Source organism: Charadrius vociferus, unplaced genomic scaffold (genome assembly GCF_000708025.1).
Source record: "Charadrius vociferus isolate BGI_N301 unplaced genomic scaffold, ASM70802v2 scaffold163, whole genome shotgun sequence".
Classification (NCBI taxonomy): domain Eukaryota; kingdom Metazoa; phylum Chordata; class Aves; order Charadriiformes; family Charadriidae; genus Charadrius; species Charadrius vociferus.
In genome coordinates this window covers 21,331,155-21,352,380 of record NW_009648332.1, presented here as the reverse complement: position 1 = coordinate 21,352,380, position 21,226 = coordinate 21,331,155, and the positions used below count along the sequence as shown (strand labels likewise).

Genomic DNA, 21,226 nt, shown 5'->3' with positions numbered 1-21,226 from the left:
CATCTAAAACCAACAAGTCATCTGACTGTAATGATTTCATTACGATTAAGTCTCTCAGCTGCAAAGCATGTGCTGCTATAGCTAAATCCAAGCTCAAAAAATAAGTTCAAGCCAAGAAAAGTCCAGGCAAAATGTGGAAGTTCTTTAGGCTTCATGTTTCTGAGGCAGCCTGCTAATAGGAATGGCAATACTGTCTTTGTAGGGCTACAAATTGTGTGTGTGTGAGCTAGATCTGTGTGCATGCTGGAGAGGGGGGAGCGTAAACTGACCTTTCAGGTTGGCTTGCTGAGTAGCAGTAGCCAAAGATGGAATTAGTCTGCTTGCAAAACTACAAGCTGTTACAGTTGTGATGGAAGTACTGACATCTCTTCATGTTGGCCAGTCTGTAGTAAACCACAAGCAAAGGACAGCTTCTCCTGTGCGGCGGTCGTCTGGTCTGCAGCAGCTCCTGCAAAACAAGCCGCCTGATCGCTGCCAGGTGCCATGTGTAATTTTGACATGCACTTGAAAGGATGTTCTTAAGCTCTTAAAATCTTTCATTGCAGCTTCCATTTTTCAGTGCAAGACATTCTTCGGTGTTGAGTCATCTTGTGGTGATGAAGCGTGGAGGTTTTCTTGTTGTGTTTACAGTAACCTCCTTGTGAGCTGACATGGCTTATTACACCAGGGGCCTCTGATCTGAACTACAGCAGTTTGGCAAAAAGGAAAGATAATCTATTCAGAAAGAAAGTCTCTGCGAGCTGTTTGAATCTAGTATGATAGGGCAGAGGTTCTCCAGAGGCCGTGGATTGGGTGATACATTTTTTTGTTGGTGGTGGTGTTGTGGGATTTTTCCAGTCTTATTGTTGGAGGACGTTAATGACTGAAATAGAAATTCTGGATTTCTGGGAATTGCTATTTACATTATTTTGAGGTTAGATCTGGATCAAAGTCTAACGGAGAACATCAAGAATGACATAGAGTAAATCTTCAGATTGTTTGTCTTTTTTTTTCTTTTGCAAGGGTCAAAAAAGTCTCAGTTTTTCTGACTTCCTTTATTTTATTCAGGTAATAGTTGAAATATTCAGTTTAGCTGAAGTTGCGACAAAGTTGGCACTGCTGTATGAAGTGTAGCAAAAGTATAGGGAGTCATGTTTATACAACTTTAGTCTGCCCTTTCATAGGAGCAGTTGCTTGGTCTAGTCTACTCAAGGCTGTTTAATAACAAAGCAGAAGTACTGGGAACACCAGCCAGCATACACAAACAAAATTTTGTCTTTTTTTCCTATGCCTCGATCCTAGATCTTTCACAGTCCTAGGTCTAGGGCTTTATTTTTGTTGTTTTATTATTCCTCTATGAGAGGTACTGATTTATGTCCTTATCAGAGGCGTAGCTTATAAAAAAAAAAAAAAAAAAATTTTTTCAAAATACAGAATTTGCTCATTTAGGTGTGGAGGGAAATACTCCTGGTATAGGTAAGTTAATAAGCCTCTTGGCATATTGGAACAGTCATTAACAGGTGCAAACTGCCCTGTTTTTTCACACAATGAAACTATTTTGGTTTTGAATGTTGAAATTGTGCTCTGGGTAATTTCTCCAAATGCTATAAGTAGATAATTTGTGTACAATATTCAGTCTAAAATTCAGTCTGCAGCTTTGATTAGGTTCCCCAGTGTGTTTGGAGTTCTCGGTCTAATCTCTGTATCGTTTATAAGGAAAGTTTTGTCTCGCTGTTATCTAGAACTCAGCAAAAGTGTGGAGCTTCAAGACGTGCCGCTATACCTGTACTCTTTTTCCCCTGCTCCCTGATACACGCTTTCATGGATTGTTTTTGGGAGAGAAGGTATAAAGTTTTCCATTTGCTGGTCCCTTAGGTTACATACAATCGTGATTTCGTGCCTTCCCCAGTACTTCCTCAGTTAATATTCTCTCATATCTAGAACTTTCCAAAGTGTTTCCTAGAAAAATCATTACAGTCCTTCATGACTGTACCAAATACCTAGGACTTTAGTCTATTGTCAAAACGGTTAAAGAGCATTTTTTCTTTCAGAGTTGAGATCTTTAACAGATGCAAGCTGTTTCATCTTCTTCACCAAGTTCCCTACCTTAATTCATAAACTATCTTTTTTGTGTTTTCCATTAGTGTTATTTGCCTGTTAATACTTGTACCTGTAATTTCGTATATACTACTAACTCTTTTCTTCTACTGCATCTGAGATTGCTTTATTTTTTCATGTTGATATTCCTGTCTTATGACTTACCCTGCTGTGTTTCTGTGAAGTCCTCCACAGTCTCCTCCTTGAATAATTGCTTCTAGCTCAGTCTGTTCATTTCCCATCATCCTGCCATTAATATACAAGTAGTTGTGAGATGGTTTATTCCCTTTCTTTCTTGGTGAGTAGTTTTGTTTTCTTCTTTCTTTCCTCCTCCCCTTTCTCTTCTTACTGTCTGCAAGCCTGGCGTTTCAGTTCTTGACTTACAGTTGTCTTTGCCAAAAAGTGAGTCTTGCATCCACTGCAGGCTGTTTTTTCTTAGGCCAGCTCTGAAGACAGAAGATTGAATATCTGAAGGGAAGCAGCCAAGAGCACACGTGTGCTCTATGGGGACTGTGCTCCATGGATGAAGTCTCTAGACTTCTCCTTTCAGTTGATTAAAGGAATGAAAAACTTGCTGTGCATGGTGGCATAGAAAATTAAGATGAGGTTTAGCAGATCATATGTGGACTTCCTGATTTGTTTGAACTTCTTTGAGGAGAGTGAAAGAAGGTGTGATTCACATGGACATTTATGCAGTCAGTTTAAGATATGTCCTCTTTGCAGACATTCAGTACTCAAAGTGCTTTTAATGCTTATTTTTGTTTCTGGGGTTGGTGGCAAGATACAAAATTGAAGTTGTCAGCTGTTGGGCTTTTGATCATTTTGAGTTGATGGAACCAGGTACCAGCAATCTTCACAGCACATAATACATCTTTTCCTGGAGACCATCTAGAAAGAAATGATGTGTATTGAAAAGATGTTATTGGAAAAGGTGATCTTATAAAGGTTGTGGCAATTGCTAAAGCTCATAGTGCACCTCTGTTTCTGGGTAGCTCAAAGGGTAATACGCAGACCACACAGAAGTTGGATGAGTGGGTTTGTTTGTTGTTTTTGTGGGGTTTTTTTTTTTTGTTTGCTTTTTAATTCAGAAAGTAATGTCAAATGAGAGAGGAAGGTTTCCTTGAAAAAGGAACGTTTTGGTCATTTGTAAGGGGAAGAGTCGGTGGCAGTGTATGGAGATATGTATCTGAGAAAGTGAAGCGAGAAGGGAACACAAAGGTGGTAAAAAAAGGGAGAGAAAATGAAAGACATTAAACCAAATATAGATGTGTAGAACATGGACAAGGACTCTACTGGCAGGAAAAAATTACTCCAAACAAAACTTGAAATTCGCAGAGAGTATCGTGGTTAACTGGAGGAGGCAAAAATGAGATACATTGCAAAGTAATTTGGAGCAGCTGCGGGATGGGGAAAAAATGAAGAGCAGAGATGTCTAACTGTAAAAGGCTGTAAAAGTCAAGGTGACAGATGAGAGGTTAGAAAAAAGTGCTCTAGTAAACAAATTACAGAACCCAAATCACTACTTTGCTTGCTGAAGGGAAGGAAGCGGGAGAGAAAGAATTGGAGGTGACAATGAAGTTTTGATCCTGAGAGAGTGAAAGTGTATGCATTATTTAGAATAGAAAAGGAAGACTGTGGCAAGAGACTAGGAAAAAAAGATATGCTCGGTACTAGAAAGAATCAGCTTGTGATAATGGTGTGGCAGGAATGGGAGAGGAAGCTGACATTTGGATTAGAACCAACTTGAAGGAAATGTGCTGAATTATTGCTGTGTGTTTGAACAGATATGCGGAGGTGGCAATTAAGTCATTGGAGAACTTGTACTTACACTGGACTTCTTTCCTACAAGGAGGCTAAAAGAATCAATATAGCAGTGAATCAGTACATCAGAGCATTAGGAATATTTCTTACTGCAATGTTACATCTTACCATGAAAAGCATAACTCACATTGCTTTATGGATGCTGTGAAATAATGATAATGATCATGCAATTTGCTGTATTTTAATAACTTAATAAAAATGTCTTATCTTTTGTGCATAGATATTTGATTTAATGGATGCCAAAGCCCGTGCTGACTGCATCAAAGAAATAGATCTTCTTAAGGTAAAAGATTTGTTTTAAAGATGTGTAGCCATCATCAAAGTATATTAAGTTTTTCATGGATGTACTTGAGGTGTCCACTGTTGTCTGTGTAGAGTTTTTATAAGCCTCACTTAAGGAATTTTGTAGTTTTTATTGCTTTAGAAGTTAACATTGAGAAGTAAGTCCTATAGAAAAGTGGGTAACTCTTCATGTAGAACTTTCTGCTAAAACTACAGTACTGTAAATAGCTGTGTCCCGTGTACAGTAAAATACTGATTTTAAAAATTGACTTTGCTGTATCAGATAACAGTTTTACCATGCTATTGCATAGATACGTTGAAGCAAAATTCTTCTAAAATTCCAATGTCAGTCGTCATGTTGATCCTGAAATGCAGTCACATTCTTGCAAAATGTTTATCTATAAATGCTTATCACAAGCATATACTTTTTGTTTCATGCTGAAATAGATTTTAGGGGCTGTTTTGTTTGCCTAAGTAAGAATGTTTTACTTGTCAGTCTTAAAACATAAGACTCTACACTATAATGTGCATTATTATTCTGCTTTCTTAGCAACTGAATCATCCAAATGTAATTAAATACTATGCCTCATTCATTGAAGACAATGAACTGAACATAGTGTTGGAATTAGCTGATGCTGGAGACCTCTCTAGAATGATAAAGGTAGGAATTAACTTTTTGAACAAATATTAAAAGCTTATAATGTTCAACTTCTTTAGCTTTTCATTCTGCGTGCTCATCACTGGGTGAAAAGCAGTGAAAATGTCAGGAACTGTAGAGAAAAGCAGAGTGACTTTTTTTAATGTATGCCCAATATTGATGCTCATGTAAGTATTTTTAACACTGTTGCGCAGAATGTATGTGCAGATGGGGACATAACTAGACTGAAATTATATTAGCTGGGGAGAAGAAGAAAAACTGTAAAGAAAAGCAGTGTCACCACCATTTAGAACAATACAGTTTGATAGCATTCCTGATTTTTTTGGCACAATTGTGTTTTGTGTTCAAATCTTCTGTTCTCTATAATAGTGAAAGCAGAGAAGGCCTGGCATCATAAGGCAGAAGTTTCTTCTAGATCTTGAATTTCAACTGCTAACCACTTCAGCAAACTAAGTAAAGATTAAAATGGAAATAACTGCATCATTTCATAGGTCTAGTTAAATACTTATTTGTCTTGAGACTAACATATTCTGAAAATGTATTTCGTATTTGGTTGAAATCATATGCAGTGAACTCACTGACATGTGGTTGTGCATTATGGGTTAATTGCTATCTTTTGTAGTTTCTAAATGCCTGTCCTTTAGCTAATGAGAAAAATGTATCCAAGACCCCTTGTATAAACTTTTTATGTATTAACTTTTAACTAGCTTTTTTATCTTTGTCACCTGACAACTACTTCCCCTCTTTTCCCACCCATTTACCACTGGGTCTTGATTTGAGTATGTCCCTTTGGTGTACTTTCTTGTGTGCATACCAACATTATTGTTATCAACACAGTGTAACTCTGCAAACAAATAATGCCGGTCAATTAGCATTCGCTCAGCAACAGCCGGGCGTGGAACAGAGTTCTCCTGTTTTGCTTAGGACCTACATGAATAGAGAATGTTAATTTCTTCATTAATGACTTTCATACTGATTTTTTTTTTTTTTGAGCTTTTGAAGAATATTCCCTTCTAGATTGATAATCGTAAGGTAGGACAGTTAAAATTTGGTTCTAAACAGGTTGACAGCGTTCTGTTAATATTTATATCCAAATCTGATATTTTTCTTCGTCTCATGAATTATGAATTCTGTGGGCTTACATTTCATAAAACATAAAGGAAGGTTTGTCTTTTCTTTTGAATGTTCAGTTTTGACACAACAGTTATTAATATGAGTGCTCTATGACAGATTGCCTTATGGCATGTCTGGTCTTATGACCCATTGAAGCTTTTTCTTTTTCCCCTGCTTTTTTTTTTTTTTCTTCTCCTCCTCCATTTTAACCGCAGTGCGTGAATAATGGCTTCTTCAGTGCAGTTGGCCTCATTACACCTTGTCCAAGTCGGTGGGTATTTCTTACAGGCTCGATCTTGGAGGCGCTTTGTGATTGTCCTCTTAACAGAGGGATCATGTTTAATGTAGCAAACTTAGGTTGCTGTTTGATGTTAATGACAGCCTATCAGGCTATTATTAAATATGTATGAGGTGTCACAATGCACTCCGTCTTCATGCTGCTGGTGGAGAAAATGATTTGGTAGACTGCTTGGATGCTATAAGTTTAAATGTGGGGTGCATCAGTTATATAGCATCTTCTTTAAGAAGTATTTTAAAAATTGCCTGAAAAATAAATTATATGGAATGGTATGGAAACTTCCTAGTAGAATGGCTGCCTGTCACACTACTAAGGTAAATAGGTCTGTTATGTTATTAAAACAAACAAACCATGCTTTGGTTTCCAGTGTTCTTGCTAGAATGCTGTTCTAAGTTTGTTGGAAGATGTTGAGGCGCCCCCAGAAGAGTGTTTTGGTACCAAGCTTGTTGTGTGATTTGTAGAAAAGATCAGGCATGTTTTTGAAATTGTAAATGACCACAGCTTGAATGACACTGAAGCCAATGTTAATGTGAGGGAAAACGACTTAACTAGTTTCCTTGGGTATTTGTTATGACATTATTGGCACATCAGAGAATTCTTGCAAAGCTGCTCTGCCTCACAGTACGCCTTAATGAATTCTTTAGTTCTTCCCTTAATGAACCACATCCTTGCTGCCCAGCTTTTATACCATCCCTCTTGTTACCTGTGAATAATACTCTCTTTGTCCCCATTGAGTAGACAACTGAGGAAAATCACTTGGTGCATTCATATAGATTCTAAAAGAATTCATAGAATCTGCTGTATGTCCAAAAAAACCCAAACAGCTGTGCATTGGCATTTACAAATCACATAATGAAATCAGAGGTATCTCTTGTGTTCTCTCTGTCTCTCTGCGTGTTTATGTATGTACATACACCGATTTAATCCATTTTGCCTTAATTTTTTTTTAATTACCTCTGTCACAGGGAGATGTTTCAGTACAGCCTCCATTCTCAAAAGTAGGAGGATCCAAAACTGAGGATTTCTTACCTTAACAGCTTTTATTTCTTGGACGTGGCATGTCAGTAATACTGAGAGGCAAATGCTATCAGGGAGAGGGAAATACTTTGTTTGACTTAGTTGGTTTTGCATTAGAATATCTACCTCAGGACTGTGTAAGCCCTGCGTAGGAATGGTGAAAGGAGGAAGAAGTCTTGATTTTCTGTATCTGTGAGTTAGGCTGCTGGATACTATTACATCAAAGATTTTACAAGTAAATAATTAGTAACTATTGTGCTAGTTCCCAGTTGCTCATGGTCTGTTGTTTATCAATGTCTGTGGTCTCTACTATGGAATGTGGTGATAGTATGTAGCTACCAAGGTTAAGGGTAGTTCATGAGAATTCCTGTTGTTACCTTGTAGTATCACCTCCTTTTGCAATACAAAAATAAGTTGTAAAGCAAGTTTGAGGCTTGATCCCTTCTCCTATTAGTCATGGTTCTCCTCCGCCACAGACAACGACAGGGTGAAAATTGTTCTGTGGACTTTTTTGGTTTGGGAATTATTTTTTTTTAAAAGCAACAATCGATATATTGGAGAAAGAAAATGCCATAAATGAAGAAGAATCGACTCACTGCATTAATCAAGAAAATACATTATAATGATTCAGTGAAAATAACTACTTAGTAAAGTCTGTGCTGAAGATGTTGAAACAAGAGCAGTTGAACTATCTTGCAGAACAACTAGCATATTATTTAAGATTAAATATGAAGTTATTAGAAAAGCTTGTAAAAAGGGATGTTATCAAGACACTAAAATGTTGTATTGTGGTGGTTTTTTTAATCAGCAATAAATTTCTAGGTCTATTTAATTTCTGCAGATATTTTTAGTTTTTCTGGCAAATAATCTTAGCACACCAAAAAAAAATGCAAACTTTAGACTGAATATGTCATACAGATCTTAAGGAAGTTAATCATGTTTTGGGAACAAGCATGAAAGCTTTCATCTAAAAAGCTGAAAATATGTTTGCAGCTTTCTCAAGATAGATGGAAAATAATTTGAATTCTACAAAATGTCACCTAGGCACTTCACCCACTCCTCAGAGAACACTTTGTGTGTGTTTTTTTTTCAACTTTAAATTAAAAAAAATTAAACTTACTGCAAATAGCTAGGTAAAATAAGACAAATATTTTAAAACTTCTCATTGGTTTGAAGTTCATATTGGTATCTCAGGTTTCTGTAGTTGGGAACAGTGAATTCTTTGTCCTTAAACATACTTGTTTTTTACAGGACAGTCAAAATACGGTCATAATCACTTCTTTCCAAGCAACTGATGCATATCTAAATTGCTGCTTGTGGTAACTGGAGGTCTGTTTAGACTTGTTTGAAATCTCATTGATTATCATTCTGATGTTTCAACAGTGGTGGGTATTTTGGGCTTCACTGTGTGAAATTGCATCAGGCAATTTCTCCTCTCCACATGGGCTGGGATGCAGACCCTACCTCCTCTCCCTATGCCAAGATATATTAGCAATGAGTTTTCTTGGAACTTATTTGCAGTACTCCAGGCTTGACTAACTTGCCTGTGTTGCATTACGGGACAGCTTGCCTTTTTTAAGGGCTTAAAGAGTGGAAGCAATTTCAGCTTCAGTCATGGGCAGCTTTGCCAGCCCAGAGTGCTGCTCCTGCCCGTGTGAAGCAACCACGACTCCGTTGCAGAAACCGCGTGACTGCAGCCTGAGTGTGTTATAACGAGAGGTGGCTACAGGGTGAGATGACAACCTTTGGGGGTTTATAAGAGATGTAATGGCAGTGGATTTGGAAGGAGCATAGGGGCACGGGGTAGTTATTGCAGTCTGCCTTATCTTAAGTGTTCAGTGGTGTCTGTGAGACTGGACAGCACTGAATGGAGGGTTATTCACATAATTCTGAACTTGGGTGGTGATCAGATGCAGGTCAGAAACTTCTGCATGAGTTGCTTTTGTGGACTTAGCAGTGCATCTTGCCCCACTGGTCTTGGAGCATGACAGAGAGTTGAGGGGGTGCGTACTGCTGCAGAAGCTCATTACTTTTTCTGTCCGCAAACTACCTGCCCTGAATTGCTGGATGGCTGGTAGCCGGTGATTAGCCATTCTCGCTGCTGTGAGGTTGGTTGCGTTGCTGAGAATGGAAACTTGTCACTTGTTTTTTAAAACTAATTTTCTGGTGGATTGCTGTCCTGAGAATGTGTGAGAAATAGAGATGGTTTTCCAGACAGTGGGCTTATTTGATGAATGTTGATAGCGTGTGTTAGCTATAGTTTGACTTTGTTTAATTGCAAGAGTGATAATTTTCTTTTGCTGTGATAATTGGAAGATTTTTGGGAGTATGAAGTTAGGGAAGCACTTGTGTAAGGAAGAAGTGCAATGTCAGAATTTAGCAGGTCAGGTGTTTACCCCCTCCCAGGGCATTACCCAGTGTTTTGGGAAACCCTCAGCTGTTAACTGACTATATTGTTTGGCTATCTCTTTATCATACAAAACATTGATACACAACTTTATTAGCTGTAGGAGATAGTTGGCACTCGCATTTGGAAGGCTGGTGGGACAATGATGATGTCTCCAATGTGGATTGAATGGCAGTGTAGCAGAAGCTGTAGTCTGCTGTGCACGTACATGTGTAGCAGGACAGTAACTCAGTTTGCTGTTAGGGTTGCCAGTGATTTAGCTGTGTGAGAACGTGTTTTCAATTTGTCAAAATACAACAATTTCATAGAATCATAGAACCGTTGAGGTTGGAAGGGACCTTTAAGATCATCAAGTCCAACCGTTAACCTAGCACTGCCAAGTCCACCAGTAAACCATGTCCCTAAGTGCACCATCTACCCGTCTTTTAAACACCTCCAGGGGTGGTGACTCAGCCACTTCCCTGGGCAGCCTGTTCCAATGCTTGACAACCCTTTCTGTGAAGAAAGTTTTGCTAATGTCTAGTCTAAACCTACCCTGGCGTAACTTGAGGCCGTTTACTCTTGTCCTATCACTTGTTACTAGTGAGAAGAGGTCGACTCCCACCTCTCTACAACCTCCTTTCAGGTAATTTTAGAGAGCGATAAGGTCTCCCCTCAGCCTCCTTTTCTCCAGTATAAACAATCCCAGTTCCCACAGCTGTTCCTCTTATGTTCCTCATAAGACTTGTTCTCCAGCCCCCTCACCAGCTTCGTTGCCCTTCTCTGGACACGCTCCAGCACCTCAGTGTCTTTCTTGAAGGTGAGGGGCCCAAAACTGAACACAGTACTCGAGGTGGGACCTCACCAATGTGTAGTACAGGGGGACGATCACTTCCCTAGTCCTGCTGGCCACACTTCTGATACAAATCAGGATGCTTTCATACTAAAATGTTGCGTGCTGGCTGCCCGCTTGAGGGAGTGTTTCCAAAAATGTTGTATGATTTAGTAGGTGGCTAAGGTAAAATATATTCTTCTACGAAGATGTATGATTTTTTGGTTTTTAATGTATTTATTTATTTTAAAATCTAGCAACCATTGTATCTGAAATATTGTAAGCCCCGTGCGCCTTGAGACAGAGACTTAAAACTTGGAAAGGGGATTTTTCTTACAAAAATGGCTGTGAAAACTCACCTAAACCTAAATTCTTCTAACACAAGGGTTCATACATGCTTAACAGAAATTGTTGGAGCATAGCAGCCAAAGATGAGAATTTCTGTACGTGTAGAGCTGTGTGAACCTCTTGTATCTCTTAGTGCTGACAGCATTGCGTACTACCTGGGTAACTATGAATGCTGCAACCTATAGTATGGGTAACTGAAATGGCTTTGCCAGAAATAGCTTTTTCCAGATGTTTTGGATGAGCTGAAGCTTTCTTATCTCTCAGAGGGTACGTACTCTTTCTAACAACACAGTGAAGGGAGTAATTTGAGATGAATGCAGAGAGGACAAAAGACTAGGCAGACAGAAGTGTAGGCTGGGACCAGCAGCTAAGTGATCCTTAAGCAGGGAGAGAGAGGATCTGACTGGGAATAGGGAAGACAGGTGGGCTGGGACTAGCTGGTGAGCAGTTTTTGAGAGAAGGTAGACCAGGAAGTTATGACACAAGACAGCAGAGACTGAGGAGTTGAAGAGAATGAGTATGAATAATGTATTGGTAAACTATGAAATGGGAGTCCCAATGCTGGAGATGAGCACAGTGAGATTAGGAAAGAGCTGGTGTGTTGCCAGAGAACAGGACAGACTGGGCAAGGATCCTAGAGGCAGACAAACTGGCTGCCAGTACGGAGAGAACCCGGATGGGATAACTCTGGCTGGGAACAGGATACGATTGTGTAAATAGAGAAAATGGGATGAAGTGACAGAAATAAGGTAGGGCTGGGTCTGGGATGGGGGCAGAGAAGAGGCAGGTTGTGTAGGAATTACAGATCAAATACAGGGGAACACAAATAACCTTTCCTGTAGTGTACTGCCATGTAGAGTGTGGAATGGGACTCAAAGTTCAGGAGTGTTGCCGTTCTGCTGCTGTTTGCAAAGTGTAAATGAAGTCCACTAGAAGTACCCATCTGTTACCTGCTGAAGTATGATACTCTGTTGGCCAAGTTGCTTGGCCAGCTGCCGTGCTAGCCGTGGCTGTAAAAGTGCCAACTCTTGTGAGCTGTGTGTAGCAATACGATAGGCTATGTTTCTGTAGTTACTTTTATGCTTTTTTGAATCTAGGGAATTGATTATAACCTAAGGAAGCAACATTGAATCTCCAAAATCAAGCATTCAAAGGCTAGAAAATCCTACAAATGAGTATCTTGCACTCCAGCAAAGTACAGGTTATTTCTTTGAAGAGCCACAGCTCTATTCAGTGTTAAGGATGTAGCTGCTCTGGGTAGGAATCGTGGTGGTGCGGTGCAGTGCATGCACCACCATTTGTTGCATCTGTGCTGCCTTCTTTGCTGCAGTGGTTGTTTTCACGGCAGGGAATTCAAGAAAGACAGAGGTTTCATGGTCAATACAATTGAATGCTTTTCCAGAGACCATCCTTTCTTACTGTCTCTGGTACTGTTCTTGAAGGATACTGTACAAACCACTTCAACCACTATTTTTTGGTGGGAATTGTAATTGCTTATTCTATATTTCTGATAATCAAAGTAAAACTCTGGGGTTTGATTTGTAGAACTATGGAGTATTCACAGCTTTATCTGTTCTGAGTGGAAAGCGTGCTTTGAAGATGAACTGTTTCGTAAAGCTAAGTATGTTGAAAAGGAGGTGCTTAAATTGGTGGCAGAATTAATTAACACTTTTGATCTTAATTCTTTGCCCCCATTCTAATCTGTAAAATGGGGATATTACTACCTCATCATTTCCAAGGCCATTTGTGGAGATGAGCTTCACAAAGTTTATTTTATTAATTTGATATTCCAACGATGCATACCAGGAGGCTGTACCCTGAAACTTATATTTAATAAAAGGTTCTGAATAGTGCATAATAAGTAAAGCCTAGAGACGTTTTCAAACTGCTCATTAGCTGAGTGTCATGAGTGAATGAGAAAAGGGTCTTGTGACATAAAGAAAGAAAACAGAACTGAAAACTGTGCGCACACACACTCTCAAAGGGGAGAAATTATGGTGGCTTTAATTCTGAGATTTTTTTTATATGTATATTTACGTTCAAATACTTGAAATCATGATCATGGAAAAAGTATTTTAAAAGTAGTCTTTTGTGCATGATTGTTTTCATGATACTGATTTATCATGATCTATAAATGCAAATTTTAAAATGTGGAATCTGGTTCTTTTGGCTTTCAGCAATACGTGTGTCTCTCTTGTGCTTTTTTCTTTCTTTTTTTTTTTTTCCCCATGACTGGTAGATTTAATTTAAAGAACAAAAAAACCCCACTACCCATGCTCCCCCCACCCCCTGCCCAATGCCAAATCTTCTGACTTGTAGTCTTTTTGTTTAGCATACGTTTTTGTTTTATAATATAGAACAGTTTGGCACCTTGCTGAAGCTATGCAATTGATAAATATTAAAAGCTTCAAAATATTTTTTTCTCAGTGTTTTTCAAATTCTGTATCATCTTTACTCTTAGCTTTTGTTGTATATTCATTTTTTAAAAGACTTACAAAAGATAGAGTGCAGCTTGAAGAAATGTAATAAGTTAGGCTACTGTAACACTGTATGTGCTAATTACAGATCAAAGCTAAATTATTTTTATGTGCCTTTTCCTAAAGGAGCAACTTGGGGCTTTGAACCAGTCAGGCTAATTTTTGCCGCTATCCTTTTTTAAAACTAGTAAAAATGTTTTTCTTAAGCTACACTCCCCCAATTAAAAAATAGCCCATTCTTATTCAACTTTGCATGTATATGCTAGCTATGGAGCGGGTAAAAAAGAGGAGCTGAGTGTTCTCAGGGGAAATAGCTATTCTGTGGATGGAGCTGTGAAATTCTAAAAGAAAAGGCAAAGGCATAGAACCCTGCCAAGGCAGGAGAGCTAGTTCTGGTAAGCTTTTGCTCCCCATACACGTGTGTTATTGGGGTGCCTGACAGGTGCTCAGTTCTGCCCTTTGCTCTCAACCGCAGATAACCAGAACGAGAGCAGCGGCAGCAGTTTACCATGTGCAAGTTACGTATATGTGCTGGCGGAAGGAAAGCTGACTGGTCCTGTGGTTTGTAACCAGTGGGGTAATTGGCCTGGGTAATTGCCAGGCAGCCTTGTTAGTTTTTCTGTGAATCGGCCATTGTCTGTGTCTGCCACTGGAACAATAAGAGTAAGCGGGCAGATTTTCTGCTAAAGTAATTAGACTATCAACACTGTTTTGTCTTGTGGACGGTCCCCTTCACAGACATCAAACCTGAAGCTATTGTGTAAGCCCACTGGCTGTCCTTGCAGGGAGAGCAATGGTGTCAGTCAGCTATGAAAAGTTAACTTGATGTTAAACTTCATTTAACTATTGCACGGGCTCTCCAGACAGCTCTAACCTGGGGTAGAAATGCTTGGGGTATTTCATCTCCACCTTTACTCACTGGTGCTAGATTTTATCTGGCTCTGTGAACCTTTAAAGAGCAGGGAAAATGGAAAGATTTTATTAAATTATAATTCTGGATGCTTTTCTTGTTTGAAATGCCCTGCAAACAATATTTGGAGATTATTTTTAGTTTTTCACACAGTTGTGTCTGAAAAATTTGCTGTGTCAGTGTTTGTGCTATATTAATAACTTGTTGAGGATGAAGAGAGAAGATTTCAAATTTGTCTGCCTTTTTGTAGTAAAAAGAAAAAAAAAAAGTTAGGATGGTAGCCTCTGTATTTACTGTGTCATGCTATTGCTTTTTATTAGGAAGTGGAGTTAATGATTCAAGCACGAGTTTCACCTCTTCATGCTGTACCAGTTTTCCCAAGGGGATTTATTGGAGAGAGCTGCATGTAGACAAATGCTGTTGAATTTAAACATGTGGCTGTGTGTTTTAAGAAGCCCCGCTCAGCGGTAACAGCAGAGACAATGAAAATGATGCAGTATTGGAAATGTTATTTTAGTGGCTCTGCAAGTCTGATTTCAATAGATGATCTTTATTTCTGAAAACTGTGTTCTTGCTTTTTTGCATGAGCGAAGAAGTTAAGTGGAACAGAGTGAGTGTAGGTGGACTACTCAATAAGGAAAAATGAAATGAGTCCTTGCAAAGGCAGTTGGAGATATATAGATAGATAGATATATAAAGTGACTTTGTTCAGAGCTTTCTAAGGGATCTGAGTTTAACCAGGAGTGTTATGAATGGTCTGATTAATAGATTATTAGCATGAAAGAAAATGTAGTAAAAATGGAAAATACGCCAATTTTGAGTTGCGTTTTTCTTACAAGGCTTTCTCTTTCTTGTAAGTAGATGTCTTTGTTTTGATTGTGTGTGGAAGAAGATTGTGTTTGAGAAGATGTTTCTATCTCAATTCTGTGGTGTGCGTGTGGTGGGTTCTTTAGTTAGTTAGTTAGTTTTTAGGAAAGACCATAGTTCCATTCTACTAATTTGGCCTTCTGGTGCTAGTAGGCACTTCTATTAGTACAGCTATTTTGTTTATTAGTTTTTGTACTGCCTTAGTCTTTTGTTGCTATTGATTAAGTAAAGTTACTATATTGCTAATGGAGGAAGATTAATTTTTTTTAAAATGCATTTTTTTGTGGATTCTGAAAGGGAAAAAATAAATGTATGGCATCTTCAGTAACTGGAGATGTAAGCAACTGTAAAGAAAAGTTGGAAAAAGAAGCAGATAAATTTTTATTTATTTATCATTAGTCACTATTGTCCAAGTACTTGTTACTTTCTGTATGTTCAGTTGGTAGGTGCCAAGTAGTTTGGGGTTTCTTTGTATTTGTTTGATTTTTACAACCAGGAGACAGCTGTCACTCTTTAAATGTATGCAGATGTGATCACCTTGTGATCAAATTGCATGAATGGTTCAAGATGTGGTGGAAAGTTATATTTTTGTTCTGCATAGAAAGCAAGGAAAAATGGCAGCAAACGTACTGTGATTTAAAGAGATGGGCAGCTGAATTAATGAATGAGCAGAGCCAGACAAAACTCCTGGGACACGGCTTTCCTACTGGAATTATATAGCCTTTTAAATAGAAAGTTAAGACTTACGTAGAAACTTCAATTCTATATACATGAGTCTCTGATATTTACTCCAAAATGCAGAGATGTTGAGGTCCATCTTCACTGGTCTTTCTTTTTGACCCTGCATGCCTTTGGCAGCTTGGGTTTGTCTGTGTTGTATTCACAGAGTGAGAAGTCTTGCTTGTGTTTCTGTAATTTCCTATTACAGCTGCCTGACCTCCTCTTTCCTCTCTCTGTTCTTTCTGTTAGTCTATATTAAAAAAGACTCCCAAAGAAACACAGGCAGAAGTGGCCAAGAACTTCATTATGTGCAACTTAGAAGTTCCGTGTAATAATCCTTTCTGCATCACTTTCCTCTTGATGAAGTTCAGATTTCTTCCCACAAGTATCTGGTTGTTGAATCACTGTGTTCTGATAAGTCTATGCAATAAAATACAAAAATATTAAAGGGTTTTTTTTATAAGCCAGAAGTGAAGTCATGAGAACAGACAGATGCGATCAAGATCCTCATCAAAACATGTAAAAAAGGAAAGGGAATCTATTCAAAGCAAGGAAATTATTATTCTCATTTTACTTTTTCCCCAATCCTCTCTTTCAGAAGGCAACTCTAGCCTAGAGCATGCACAGTGAAAAATCCCAGTATATGTTCTTGTGGGGTCATTTGACAGTTTCACAGACTTTTTTTTTTAAATAATGACTGTGCAAAATTTAGATGATCAGTTTATCATCTCTCTGCAAGAGATGTTCATAAACCTCTTGCTTTTTATAGTCCAGTTTGCTTCTTAAACACTCACTGGTTTTTTAATCTCTATTTATTCCTATTTTTTTCATATTCAGTGACGTCTAAACCAGGCTAAGTCACACCTTAAAATCCTCTGAGACACTAACATCAGAACTGAATGCTAATTTTTTTCCAAGCATGGTTACTGAGACGTAGGCAGTCATATCTGAAATCTCCAATTGTATTGAAATCATCTATGCTCGCTGTTCTTTACTCATCTGCAGGAAATCCTTAGTTTTCTTCTAAAAGCCATAGTCTTGCGTATTTCCTTTAAGAGTATTCTCTGAACTGTGCTTGTTAAGCCTGGGTAAGACAATCTGCTAATTGCTGTCACTTTTGGTTTTGGAATTTGACCTTTAAAGCATCATCTTTAGAAAGTCAGTATAATATAGTTCCATGCTTTTACATTGACTTTAAACTACTTTAAACTTTTTTCCCCATCTACCTTTTTTTTTTTTTTTTAATGTCTCCAAGAAGCTGAATGGCATATGCTGTTTATCTGGAGGGCAGCTATATTTAACTTTACTAGGATGGAAACATTTGGAGACTATTTAGTTTTTTGTTTAGTAATTCATGAGAGAGAACCAGGGGAGTTCCATTTTCCCGTAACGAAACTGCTCAGTCATTCTGTGAAAAGGGACAAAAAGACAAACTGGTGATACAACCTGCCTACTTCAAAGCTCTTTATGACATTTGAATAGCAAATTTATGACCACACAAACTTCCAGTTGCATTAAGTGGTTGAATTGCAGTTTTATCTGTGCTGACGCTGTGAAAACTCTTCCAAGTATTTTTTTTGTGATTCTGTTCTCAAAGGCAGTGATGGAAATTTCATGGGATATGGCTTTTGAAACAAATAATTCTTGCTGGGAGACAGTCTGCTGCCTGAGCATGCCTGGTATTCTCTCTTTACCTGATAAAACAGTAGCTTGCAGCACTGCCCAAATTTTCAATGCATATATACAAGCAGTTCCCTTTTTGCCTAGTTTTAACTGTTGAGGCTGATCTTTCACCTCAAAGAGGATTATTTTGTGGGTTTGTTGTTTTTTTTTTTTTTTTTAAGTGTCATACCCTAGAAGGTCTGTGGTCTGAGGGGACATCAGGACTGTCCTTTGAGCCTCAGACACGTGGAAGAAGCAGAACAGTAAAATGTTGAAAATGGGAGTACTTTAGAAAGCTGTATGTCAGGCTCTATTCCTTTAAGGTCAAATTTGGGCAGGTAATAGCAACTTGTATACAATGGGAGATAACTGTATTAAGGTAACTTGATTATGTGGACTTTAGGATGCTCAAGACTACAGCACTAGGCTGTGAATTAGTTTCAGGATGAACTGTTTGCGGTGCAACTAAGCTCTGCTACAATACAGGTTAAAAATTGTTGGTTTGGCATCATGTCCTCTGCATTTTGGCTTCCCTATAGGAAGGGAGGCAAACCCCACAACCATTAGAAGTGCATTTTGCATTGTGGACTATTTTAAAATGGAGAAGAGAGAAAAGGATCCTGCTTTGAATACAGTTAATATGTGCTATATGATTTAATTATGCTGTTCAGCATAAAATGTTTGCCCATGTTTTCCATCAACTTATATTACTTGTTAGAAAGTAAGGTTCTAAACAGGAATGGGATTACTTTTCCTTATTGACTCTTCTCAGAATTAACGCTGCCTGCTGGACTGTTTCTGAGAAACATACAACTTATTTCAATAGCTAGTTTTGCAAAATCAATCTTTTTTTGTAGTGGAGGCTTTTCATCACTGTTTAGGCTATTGGTGGACAACAGCCCAAGAAAACATAGAGAATATGTATTTTGGTAGAAGAAGATAGTGTAATTAATTACTACAGAAAGTAATGTTCAGTGAGTTTATTTTAAAGGTATTTGATTATTTTTAAACCTATGCAAGTGAAAATCTTGTCTTATTTCTTTGTTTAGTTTAAATGTTGTTAGTAAATCTAGAAGCTCTCTTTTGCATTCCTCTTTAGATGGATACATTCTACAGGGTTAATGATGTTATTGATCCTTTCAGGATGAGAAATTATTATCATGCAAAATGATTAATGCCTTCAGTAGAATAGGATTACGTTTTAAAAACTGCTGTTGTACTGCATGCTTGCGCTCTAAGAACTGAAGCTGATTTTGCAGTGTACAATGAGCTACAGTGTTATAGATGGCAAATTAATAAAATGTTAAAAGAATACTTGTACATAAATATTTTGAAAGTCCACTGATGTACTTTAAGTACATTGGAATGGAAGTCTGTAATGGAAAATCTTCCCATTTCAGACATTTTGTGAATGGCCTTTCATCACTGCTTGTGCTTCGATTTGAGTTAAAAAAATAATAATTCAGAATGTTTAAATAAAGTACCTAGTTATAATTATGATAATTTCAGAATGCGTTTTAAATCAAGGAACTCTGCTTTCATGTGCACATACTTACATGTATTGTGTATTTGTTTTTAAATGAAAAGAAACCTGGTCTCCATCTTCCTGTTGACATCAAACAATCCTCTGATATGCAAATCCAGCTATGGGGAGAACAGATACACAGGGTTTGTTTGGATTCAGTCCAAGACTGAGAGAAAATTATATTTAAAGAAGTAATTTATATGCTTTGCTTCATTTAAATGAAAATGCGTTTTGAAATAATCCCTATACTAAAAACATTTTGGTGAAATGTTATGATCCTTTGTATGACTGATGTATTTTGCTATAGCTAGTTTAAAAACATCTTTCTCATACTCCTGCATGTCTCTGTAATGTGTAGGTGCAGCTGTCAACTTCTTAGTGGCACGTTTTAACATAATGTATTAAAATATTTTTATTTTTTGAGAGTAATAAATGTTTGTTATATGAACTTTCTGAAGGTGTGCATGAGTGTGAAGAGTGTGTGTACACATGCTATTAAAATACATCTATGTACTTTGCTTTCCATCTAAAATTTTGCTAGTATTAATGTTGTACATGTAGTTTCTTCGTGTGTTTAACTTTAAAATCTGCCAAAATACGAATTCTTTACAAAGAAAGACTAAACAAGCAATGATTTTTTTCAGTCTTCTTACCTTTAGCTGTAAAATTTATGATGATCAAACTTTCACGTTTTAGCATTGGCTGACTTCCAGGTTTTCAGTATGTGTTTTTGGAGGACAGTGTTATTCCAGTGCCTGAATATAATATTTGAAGATGTGTGTAGCAGAGCATAATTATGTTTCACGTAAGCTTTAACAGGCCATTGAACTGTTACCAGTGATTGGTAAGCGTTGTTTATACAGGATGGAAAATATTTGAACAGGAGTTAATCACTATGAAATTTTCAGAAATCACAGTTCCTTTAGTCTCCTTTTATGTATTGCTGAAGTTTCTAAAACTGTTCTGATCAACTTTTCTTACATGTTCTTTGTTTACGATTGTGTGTTGCTACTACTTTTTTTCTTCTGTTTAGAAAATGAGGATATGGCAATCAATGTTGGTGTAAAGAATTATTTTGTTCAGGAAGTTCTGTGGCACATACCTTTGTATCTGACCTTTATTTGTTCTGTGGCCACTTACTCTATGCTACGCTATTCTGACCACATTAATCTTGCATTGAGGATTGCTAAATACCATGTAAATCTTTTTCTTGGATAGCAGTTTTATTTCATTAATGTCATTTGTGGCTCTATGTGTTGTCTGACTTAAACACATACATTGATGGTACGTGAATTAATATTAAAGGGAAAAGCTTTCTGTGTCAAGAAATTCATTAGGTTGTGAGCCTCTTGTGTTTGGTTTTTAAATAAAGGATTGCCTATCTTTTTTCAGTCATTTTATGCAAGTCTTAAATTTTAATGTTCAGTGTCCATCCTTTTTTCTTTAAGCATTTTAAGAAACAGAAGAGGTTGATTCCCGAAAGAACAGTTTGGAAGTACTTTGTTCAGCTTTGCAGTGCCTTGGAACATATGCATTCTCGTCGTGTTATGCATAGAGGTAATATAGGACCAAAGATGATTTGTCTTTACTAAACCTTTTATTATATGAGACTTAAGCTGGTTCAGTGACAATGACACCAAATAACGTCGTAATTGGAATCGATTTTGACATCTGACACAATATGTTTCTGTAATGTTTTATAAGTAATGGAAAAGTGTGACAGAAGTTCATAGTTGTACATTTGTTGTAGTAGGTATTTGTTTGCAGCTATGGGTTGTGATACCAAGCTTTCAAAATAAGTGATAGTTCTGTAAGTGATGGAGACCATGCCCCTTTTTGCTTGCTCGATTAATTTTGCTGGTTCTTATTTTCTGTCCTGTTGTTATTCTTCTATATTTGCCCATTACATCTCCCAGGTATTGTTACCTGCATTCTTGCACAGCTATCCATCCATTCTTTTCACCTCTTGCACCCTTTTTTCTTACAAAAGTATTTGCCTCCTTCCATGCCTTCTGGTGATGTATAGGTCCTTCTCCCACTCCCTTATCTATTGGATTATGTGCAGCCTTGAGCATTTTCTCGCCTTCTCTGCCCCTCTCCGCTATTTCCAGTCTCTGTGTCAAGTACTGTGTCCCAACAGCCCTTGTAGTTGCCAGCTATCCCTGTCAGGTACTAAATCTCTCTTACCCATTTTAAACCTCTGTACTGCTGTCTCCTCCATATGTTGTCTTCAT

The 21,226-nt window shown here is 37.8% G+C and overlaps 1 protein-coding gene across 1 annotated transcript in view; it reads left to right on the top strand.

The window, feature by feature from the left end:
- Window positions 1-21,226, top strand: part of NEK7 (NIMA-related kinase 7) — a 56,662-nt gene that overhangs the window by 13,833 nt on the left and 21,603 nt on the right. The window contains exons 3-5 of the mRNA XM_009884796.1: window positions 4,118-4,180; window positions 4,730-4,840; window positions 20,441-20,549. Of these exons, the coding sequence (XP_009883098.1) occupies window positions 4,118-4,180; window positions 4,730-4,840; window positions 20,441-20,549 (283 nt within the window). The remainder of the gene's footprint in view (window positions 1-4,117; window positions 4,181-4,729; window positions 4,841-20,440; window positions 20,550-21,226) is intronic.